The sequence below is a fragment of the Myxocyprinus asiaticus genome, chromosome 26 (assembly GCF_019703515.2).
Source record: "Myxocyprinus asiaticus isolate MX2 ecotype Aquarium Trade chromosome 26, UBuf_Myxa_2, whole genome shotgun sequence".
Classification (NCBI taxonomy): Eukaryota; Metazoa; Chordata; class Actinopteri; order Cypriniformes; family Catostomidae; genus Myxocyprinus; species Myxocyprinus asiaticus.
The window spans coordinates 13219531-13230178 of NC_059369.1; the positions used below are offsets into that span (position 1 = coordinate 13219531).

At 37.4% G+C, this 10648-nt stretch overlaps 1 protein-coding gene across 1 annotated transcript; it reads right to left on the reverse strand.

The window, feature by feature from the left end:
- psmd8 (proteasome 26S subunit, non-ATPase 8) lies at positions 1–6482 on the reverse strand. Its single transcript, XM_051656326.1, has 7 exons — positions 6325–6482; positions 5868–5940; positions 5688–5790; positions 5178–5343; positions 4911–5011; positions 2835–2946; positions 1–2708 (listed from the first exon to the last, which is right to left on the reverse strand). Exons 1-7 carry the CDS (start codon positions 6433–6435, stop codon positions 2571–2573), a joined length of 804 nt encoding a protein of 267 aa, XP_051512286.1. The 5' UTR covers positions 6436–6482; the 3' UTR covers positions 1–2570.
- Positions 6483–10648: the final 4166 nt, after the last annotated feature.

A 10648-nucleotide genomic window follows, 5' to 3' on the forward strand; every position in this document is an offset into this window, starting at 1 on the left:
CTTGTTAGCGCACCCGCCTCCCACGCCGGAGACGCCGGTTTGAGTCCGTACGGAGCGGGCAGAACAGGAGTGTCACAGACTCCCAACAGGATCAGAGAGAGGAAAGGTTAAAGTCTGTGCTAACAAATGCATCTTTTATTAGACCGCACACACTGTACCTGAAAATACAGCTCTACTTAAACCCAACACGCTGAAGTGCAAGAAAACATGTGATGCACCACAGCAAACACAGATAATAAATATATCAAACTCTGAAGGTGAAAACAAGTGGACCCACTAGGGAAAGTTCAGCTGTTCAATCACTAAACTTTCCTTACATTGACTCCTGGTAAGTAATCCTCTGTCTAATATTTCGTGTTTATTTGAAAATGCAGAAAGTGACCAATTATTTAATCATTTTCAAACAAGTGTGAATAAATAATCTAATGATTTGAATAACTAAATGTTCAAATCAGGTTAATGTCAATGTCAATTTATAATCATTTAATGTAGAAACTGGCAATTAATATTGTTAAAGCATATATTTAAGTTATCATGAACTAAGTGTTTAATTCTTTTGCCTGTGAAGGAAATGTCAGATGGTTCTATATGCTCCGATAAATGACCTTTATGCAAAATATAATTTATTTCTTTTCTTAGGATTTTGTGGCAAATTTAACTGGACATGTTCTTTATGAGATTTACCCAGTTTTTTGTTTTCTATACAAAATTTGTTGTTTAAAAAAACTCTTCATTATCATCAAAAGAACTTTGAAGAGATGAGCCATATATGACAGGAGAGAAAGGTCTTAATAGCTTACAGACATCTCAGCCCCATGGGTTCACCTCTGAAACCACCCAGAACAACCTATGCTGACCAACTGCTTACTGCAGGATTGAAATTGGTTGATGACACAAGATCCAGCCAAATCACAAATCCTTATTAAGTTCCTCCTGAATCTGGACTGAAAAAGCAGCATGTAGGACCACCCAAAGACCAGACTGCAGAGTGTACAATCACTCCAGCACCACAATCAGTTAACAGGACTACTGAAAACCTACCCATCTATTTCACACCAGCAATAGAAGCTCCACTGGACAAACCTTCAGGAAAGCATCCACAATCTGCCACTACAGCTGTGGACACTGCAAGCGGCACAACTAGCACTGCAAAACTATTCACTTCGCCAACAGATGCATCTTTAATTAATAAAATAGGTAGGCTGTCCATCAATAAAATGCCTTCATTTCTCCAGGCAGCATGCAGTACAACTGGCAGCTCCACCACAGTTTCTCCTAAAAACTCTTTCTCCAGACAGTCAGCGGTAATTCCTGTTGGAAAAGTCAAAGAAAGTGGTGCTCCACAAGGTATGAAAGCGTTATCCCAGTTTGTCACCAGTATGCTTTCAGGGATCATTCATCCTGAGAACCAGTTAGCTGCTGAGCCAAACTCCTCTACTGTACAGGACTCAACTGCTCTTCACCGTACTCCTTTGCTCAAGAAATGCTCTAGACCTAAGCAAGTAAAGCAAAAGGGACAAAAAACAAAACACAGCAAGTGTATGTATTCTGAAATCTGAGAATGATACAGGCATGATAAAAGCACGTCCAGTTCATCCTGAGGGCCGCTGGCACCCCTTCATTGTTGACCACTTGTGCACACAAACCATCCGCAGCAACGTACAAAACCAGAACTCCCACCAAATTTGAGATAATGGCGAGTCAGTCACAAACATGAATGCAAATGTATCCTAATCTTAGTGGTCTACATCAACTATGCTCATCAGTCTTCTAAGTTAAACGTGAAACAGACCCTACAGCAACATCGGCAGCAGAGTTATAGGCATAGTGACATACCTATGATCAGTTTAGTATCAAGTAATAAATATTACTTGTGGTATTTTTCTATATACACTGGGTTCTGCCTCTAATCAACATGATGTGCAGTTGACTATATGGTGTTTCAGAATTCATATTCTAAAAGAGTCAGACATTTTCTTCTTAATAAAATCAAAGAAATAAACAGTTTTTCTGATTCAGAGGAGGGATCATCCCATTACAGGAAAAAAAGAACTTGCCAATTACAAAACATCTGCAAATTTTGTAGTCCTCATTCAGTTGCTAGGATACAAGGCAAGGGCATCAAAAGGGTGTATAGTAATTAATTGAACCCTTAAGTTTTAGCTGCTGACAACATCTATAATCGTGCCAGTCAGATCCATTTTTTTCTACAAAAACTCACTTTCGATAAACCCATCAAACTTTGCAAAGGAAAACAAATGTTGTATAGAGCATGTAAATACCCAAAAAAGAAATTTAATATGTTTATTTCAAAAAATCTTTCTGAAAACTCAGAAGACACACCAGCAGAATACCTTCAAACCCTAACAGCTGAACAGAATCTTTTACAGGCATAAGAAAGTAGAAATTGGTTACATGTAGGCCAAAGGGTTCTGACCTCTCACTCTGAGAGCCATTCACTGGGGTTGTGTCATCCTGTGTCTAAATTGAGCACACTGTACAATGGTCTTATTTGTATATTTGGATAAACAAATGTGAACCTTTATGTTTCTAAAGGCGCTATGGCCACACTACACAATCATTTCCAACTGCCTTGCATACTCGATGACTTGTTGAGCCAGCTCTGTGGAGGGGATGGTCACTTCCTCTGTCTTATGATGCTGAGTACTGAATGAGTAGTATCCATCAGGGCTCTGGGTCCAGCCTCTCTGCAGAGCACAAAACCATGACAATGTTGAAGAAACTGAAGTATTCTTCCATCTATAACATCTCTTATCAACACTGGGATTAAACCAGACACCAAAGAATATCTGACAAACACATTGAACACTTACTTTCTTGGCATATTCGGTCATCTTTCTCGGAGTGGAAAAGAAAAGCACCCGTGTAGCCTCATTGAATTGGATCTGTTCATATGCTTTCTCTATACAACCTGCAATCTCATCTCTATAAAGAAAACACAAGATACTCATATTAGCCTGTAATGAAAACAAAACTTTTCAAAACAGTTTATACATTTCGTCATTAATCATGTTTCCATCCAAGTTTTGAATTTATGTGAAAAATCAGAATATTGAAAATACAATGAGAATAAAAGGAGTGTTTCCATCCCATGTGTACATGAGAACTAAATAGTCACTTGCCAAGAAATTGGAACACCCTGTCTACACCGGGCGCGTTTACGCGGCACGACTGGACGCATTGGCACGAATGTTCTAAACCATTTCATTTGTGTAGTAGCAGCAGCACAAATGGAATGGGACACCCATTAATTGTCGGCACGACTGATGCGCCGCTTCCAGTGTAAACAGCATCAATGATTATAACGGAGTTCTGTTGCTTTTGATGCGATGTGCCGCTCGTGTCCAGTGTAGACGGTGGAAGTTCTATGTAATAAATTGTTTGCAGTTTAGAGCATGCACATAAAATTCTCTCATGAACCTTATGTTTGCTTGCGATCGTTAGAAGATGCCTTGCATCTGAGAAAGCTTTTAAGACAGTTCTGAGAGGTAGCAGTAGCTTTGTGTTCAGCATTTTAGAATAACCAGAGCAATATTTGATATGCTATGCAATGAGATTGATGATATTCTCTGAGAGAATTATATAATCACATTGCTTTTTGAGGCAAAGTCACCTGACTTTTTTGACGCACATCTATGGCCCCATTTCCACCTGGTATTAATGATGCTTTGGTAATCCGATCACATGTGGTCAGCGCTTAATACAGGTGGAAACTTTTATGATCGCATCACAGAAACCACATATGGAGGTAGTCAAAAATGCATGTGATCACATCACATTTGAGGTGTGCAACACAATTGTGGAAGACCTCTACCTTTCCTATGGAGGAGGAAGCAGGAGCCGGGTGAACAATCCACGTGAGACATTTATTGCATATACATTTTTCAGTGTCCCACAATATGACTTTCCACACACAGCTCTGTGCGTCTCTCTCTCTCTCCCCATCTGCCACTGTCTCCTCTCCTTAAGTACTCCTGCTGCTCCTCACTGGAATGCGAGACCGGTGTGACACACAGGTGGAACTCATTCACCACTTATCTCTCCGGCTTCGCTCTGCCCAGACACTGCTCGGCCACACCCTACTCACCACAGCAATCCATCCTGAATGCGTCCAGGACAGCAGCGAAGCACCGCCTCTCACCTGGCTATCAACTGCTGCGCTAAAATAAGACTTCTAACTTTGCCGGTTACGTGCGATCCTAAAATTTTAAAAAGCAAATACATATACAAGCACAAGAACTTTACGTATCTTCTTCAGTATGTCTGATATCAACATGCAGAGACACAGATGACAATCGGGTCAGGTTAATGCTAAAATAATATAGAATTCAGCTTGAAATATTCCATTTGTGCTTAGATCAAATTTCAGCTGCATCTGGAAGAAACAGCTCATTTTTTTTTTTTTTTTTCACACTTTCTTTGTCTTTTATAACTTTTTTGCAGTTTATTTTCATGTAGTAACACACTGACATGATGTATCAGAGACCCTCCCCTCGAAATCCAAGCACAAGTGGTCACAGGAGACGCATTTGAGACTCATGGTAATACCAGGTGGAAACAGGAATGTGTCTTGGCTGACCACGTGATTGAATCACCAAAACCTAATCTTAACACCAGGGGGAAACAAGGCCTTTATTCCTATATAAATTATTTAATTTTATTTTAATATTTGGTAAATGTGTTTCCATTGTAACTTTTTAGCAGATATTCTTACCAAGTAAAAAAAATTATTATCCACCTCAAGCAAGCGTATACATTTTCTATGCTCAATTTGTCAAGTTTGCATTCAACAAATTGAATGCGATATCCCAAAATTCACATTCAAATGTGTGAATGGAAACCCAGCTACTGTTAAGGCCTTTAAAACTATGAACAACTCCAAACTCTACCGAATGGTGTCAAGAAGAATGTCAATGAAGAAGGTATAGCTCTCAGCAGGGATATTTCCTTTGGCAAGGAAGACCTTGTTGTAACTGCCCTCCATCAGGTACTGAAATAGCAAGAGAACACAAAGTTGTTGTTTTTTCTAAAAACTTCACAGGTAGTTAGAGGAAACAAACAAGACATTGCCATATGCATTCAATACGACAAAGGAGTATGTGTCTGACAACTACAAAAAAATAAAAAATAATAATATTCTAGATGTTTCCCAACACCTGCTCTAATGACACTGGATGTCTGATGTAGACATTGGTCTGGATGTCTTTTGCACTCAGTCTTTCCAGCTCTGTGTGGAATTCAGATACTCTGTTCTGAGAGAGCAGGAAGAGCAGGTTCAGACCCAGCAACTGGTGCCTGTAGGCCGACTCGGGTAACTCATCTCTGCAACATAAAAAAAAGAAAGGATTAACTATAACAGGAGCAAAGTCACAAGTCATTAACTAGTCTTGAAAGAAATTCAGTTTACATAAAGTGCTTAGTATGCAAAATAATAAGTGATACCCTTTGCTACAAATGCATCTGTCCCCAAAAATTATTTTGAATGTGACAACTTTGTACAACAATATATACCATTTTACAAAACAAAAAACAACATACTACAAATAGGCCTACTGTTTAGTTAGTAATAAGCAATTATCAGCATTGTATTTTCACAAATTCCATAATAGTAGATATGTAGTACATAACTAGTAAACAGGTGGTGTAAGGCCAAGAATTGCAATTACTTGTAATCAAAGTAATAACACTTAAGCTGAGCCATGTAGCGTTCATAGGAGGGGATGTCTTTCTTCAGAATGCTCCATAGTGCTCCAATCTCCAAGACATCTCCTGTAAAAGAAACAACATATAACAGACATTTCAACAACATACCACTAAAATGTTACCAAACCTTTATAAATACTCACTGGCAAGAATAAGCTGCTGTTTGGTTAGTTTGGTCCCAGTAGTTGGTAAGAAGTTCAACTCCAACAGGGATATCTACAAAATCAGACCAACTGATAACGTCAATTCAGATAGTATATTTTGTTCTTAAATAATATTAAGATAATAAAATATTCGATTATATAACTTTGCTTTAATAAAATGACAATCTCTATACTCATTCAGCTCGCTGTTATTTTCACTCGTGTATAATTTCGTCTGCTAGCGGTCAGCAAACGCAAATCCTAAACACACAATTCACAAGATATTAAACTGTGCTCTTCTGATATGTATCACAATAATTTATGTGCTAAATGCGAGTCAATCGGGCTGGATTGTTCTGGATAGCACCACTGCTAACTCCTGACAGAATTAGGTATCAAAAACAGTAAAAGTATATTGTTTAAAAGTTCTGTTATTAGCTAATATAATCGGTCTTACCTTAAGCTTGCTCAAGATTTCACCACATTTGTTGAGATTCGGGTTCTTTTTGTTCCACTCGCCTTTCAACGTTTCATACAAGCTCGCAGTCTCTTTCAACACAGACGCCATGGTGATTCTGCAAAAACGTACGACACCGGTCTGTCAGAACACGGCAGGACGCTGTCGTAAAGAATGTTCCCATGGTAACCAAGAAACGCTGACAAATGCAAAGATGAATGGATAAATTGTGATATTGAGCTTTGAACCATTCCACTCTGTCTGATACATTCCCTGGTAAAAGATACAAAATATTCGCGTAAATGTTCCTTATATATATATATATATATATATATATATATATATATATATATATATATATATATATACATATACCCACTGTTTAGTTAGTAAAAAAAAAAAAAAAATATATATATATATATATATATATATATATATATATATATATATATATATATATATATATATATTTTTTTTTTGTTGTTGTTGTTTTTTAGTTCATTTGTATTCAACTTCAAGGAATATTTCCGTGTTCAATAGGCTACAAGTTAAGTTCAATCGACATCATTTGTGGCATCATGTTGATTACCACAAAAATAATTGCGACTTGTCCCTCCTTTTCTTTAATAAAAGCAAAAATCTGAATTAAAATAAGGCATTTACAATGGAAGTGAATGGGGGCCAATCCGTAAACTTTAAAATACTCACTGTTTCAAAAGTATAGCCACACCGACATAAACAAGATGCGTGCTAACATGATTTAAGTGTGATTTAATTGCGAATTACTCTTTTCTGTGTGACGTTAAATCCAATTTTACAACTTTGTTGTCATGAAGAGGTAACGCCATGGCCTGTGAACCCTAAAACAACCATTAAAATCTACTATATAAACCGAACTGAATTACAGTACAGCTTTTTGAAGTAGAAAACTACTTCAGTTGAAATACAATTCAAACCCAACAGTCTAATGGAGTGTAGAAAATAATTGTTGGCATATTATATCATATTATATCCATATTTTAATACAGTGTTATAACATTGGCTCTATCAAGTACACTGTGATGAGCTGTAGAAAATTTGTTGTGGATATCACTCTTTGTGATGAAACACTACAGCAAGATTTTCATGAGCTTGGCTATTCAGAGAAAATATGATATAGGCAAACTTCTGTGTAATTCTGAAAAGTAATTTGTTAAATTTAAAAAAGTTGGCAATTTGTACTTTTGAAGGCCATTCCAAAGGAGTTTCAAATTGTCAGAAATGCCATTCCTATTGGTATTAAGATTCTTTTAAAAGGAGAACAAACACTGTTTGATCCAATGTCTCTGACCAACAATGTCGCAGTTCAAGAAACCCCTATTACTGATGACAAGTTAAATAACCACATTGTCCATAAGTGTCTTAATAGAAAAACTATTCCAGCATCTACTTTTCATTCGATGGCTATTTATGAAGTCAGCTGGAATTTGGTTTGGCCTCTTCCCCATAATATGTATTGACTAATAAAGTTAGAGAGGTGTCTTTTAAAAGATTTGACAAATGTTATAAGTAATAGTAGGCTTTCTAAATATATTGACAAAATTAAGAATTTTTTTCCTTTTTGTTACAAAGATGAGATGATTCAACACCTTTTCTTGAGAATGTGTTATTGTTAAATCTTCCTGGTAGGATTTAAGCAAATATCTTTCAGAAACAAGAAAATCTCTCAAAATACTTTTGATATTATTTTTTTTACTATAACAACAAAAATTCAAGGATTAAATATGTCATCAGTTTGTTTATTATTGTTGGAAAATTTTCATTCACAAGTGTAAAGTTTTAGGCAAAAATCCACTTTTCCCACTCTGTTTGGTTTTTAATATTTATGCTATAGAAATATGGGTATCTTTATTGGCCATTAACAAAAAATGACAACAAATACTGATGATTTATAACCTCTTATAATTGTTTTCCTCTGGCAGTTGTATTTTTATTTTATTTTTCATTGCAACGTCTGTATGTATGCAGATTGTTCTTGCCATTAATTAAAAACAAACAAACAAAAAACCCCTCTTGAAGTCGAGCTGTTGGAAGAAGGTCATAAAATGATACATCGTTGCCCTCTGCTGGATACTCTAGAATGCGGAATTAACAGTTTTGTTTTGTCTATGGTTGGAATGACCGACCGCAAGTGTGGTGTGACTCTATTAATAATGGAACACAGTCATATTAATTTAATTATCAGGCTCTTCTCCGATTGGTCATAACATGGCTTTAAGAGGACGTCTCTATTGACTCTAAGGACATGCGCAGTAAAAAGGAGACGTAGAGGAAGGAGTGGGTGGTGGTGGTGTTGGCAGATGAAAATCTATTCATTGCTTTATTTTTGTCACACCAGCTGTGATTTTAAAACACTGGGGCGACCGTAAATGTCCTAGCCTCACCCTAACTGTAAGCAATATTCAAGAATAACTTCAAATGCGACCAATCAAGGGGAGTAAACAAGATGGAAGACCACGCCCCTTATACGTACATCATACAAATGCCTTTTTTATGAAGGGGCAAATTGTTAATTTAGCCTTTATTACAAAGAAGCCAATCATCCACTGTAAAGCTTCAAGTCGTACCACCCCTTATTTGTGATGTTTAAAAAAGACGGCCAATCACAGTCCACCGTGTTTTATCAAAACAGACTCCTTTGTCATTAAAAATAATCCGGACCCAAGGTGAAGCTGTCCTAAAAACCGCCTGTTTTTTTTTTTTTTTTTTTTTGAAGGGAATCGCTCTTTAAACTCACGTTACATTCCAAATGTACAGGTGCATCTCAATAAATTAGAATGTCGTGGAAAAGTTCATTTATTTCAGTAATTCAACTCAAATTGTGAAACTTGTGTATTAAATAAATTCAATGCACACAGACTGAAGTAGTTTAAGTCTTTGGTTCTTTTAATTGTGATGATTTTGGCTCACATTTAACAAAAACCCACCAATTCACTATCTCAAAAAATTAGAATACATCATAAGACCAATAAAAAAAACATTTTTAGTGAAATGTTGGCCTTCTGGAAAGTATGTTCATTTACTGTATATGTACTCAATGCTTGGTAGGGGCTCCTTTTGATTTAATTACTGCCTCAATTCGGCGTGGCATGGAGGTGATCAGTTTGTGGCACTGCTGAGGTGGTATGGAAGCCCAGATTTCTTTGACAGTGGCCTTCAAGCTCATCTGCATTTTTTGGTCTCTTGTTTCTCATTTTCCTCTTGACAATACCCCATAGATTCTCTATGGGATTCAGGTCTGGTGAGTTTGCTGGCCTGTCAAGCACACCAACACCATGGTCATTTAACCAACTTTTGGTGCTTTTGGCAGTGTGGGCAGGTGCCAAATCCTGCTGGAAAATGAAATCAGCATCTTTCAGCAGAAGGAAGCATGAAGTGCTCCAAAATTTCTTGGTAAACGAGTGCAGTGACTTTGGTTTTCAAAGAACACAATGGACCAACACCAGCAGATGACATTGCACCCCAAATCATCACAGACTGTGGAAACTTAACACTGGACTTCAAACAACTTGGGCTATGAGCTTCTCCACCCTTCCTCCAGACTCTAGGACCTTGGTTTCCAAATGAAATACAAAACTTGCTCTCATCTGAAAAGAGGACTTTGGACCACTGGGCAACAGTCCAGTTCTTCTTCTCCTTAGCCCAGGTAAGACGCCTCTGACGTTGTCTGTGGTTCAGGAGTGGCTTAACAAGAGGAATACGACAACTGTAGCCAAATTCCTTGACATGTCTGTGTGTGGTGGCTCTTGATGCCTTGATCCCAGCCTCAGTCCATTCCTTGTGAAGTTCACCCAAATTCTTGAATCGATTTTGCTTGACAATCATAAGGCTGCGGTTCTCTCGGTTGGTTGTGCATCTTTTTCTTCCACACTTTTTCCTTCCACTCAACTTTCTGTTAACATGCTTGGATACAGCACTCTGTGAACAGCCAGCTTCTTTGGCAATGAATGTTTGTGGCTTACCCTCCTTGTGAAGGGTGTCAGTGATTGTCTTCTGGACAACTGTCAGATCAGCAGTCTTCCCCATGATTGTGTAGCCTAGTGAACCAAACTGAGAGACCATTTTGAAGGCTCAGGAAACCTTTGCAGGTGTTTTGAGTTGATTAGCTGATTGGCATGTCACCATATTCTAATTTTTTGAGATAGTGAATTGGTGGGTTTTTGTTAAATGTGAGCCAAAATCATCACAATTAAAAGAACCAAAGACTTAAACTACTTCAGTCTGTGTGCACTGAATTTATTTAATACACGAGTTTCACAATTTGAGTTGAATTACTGAAATAAAT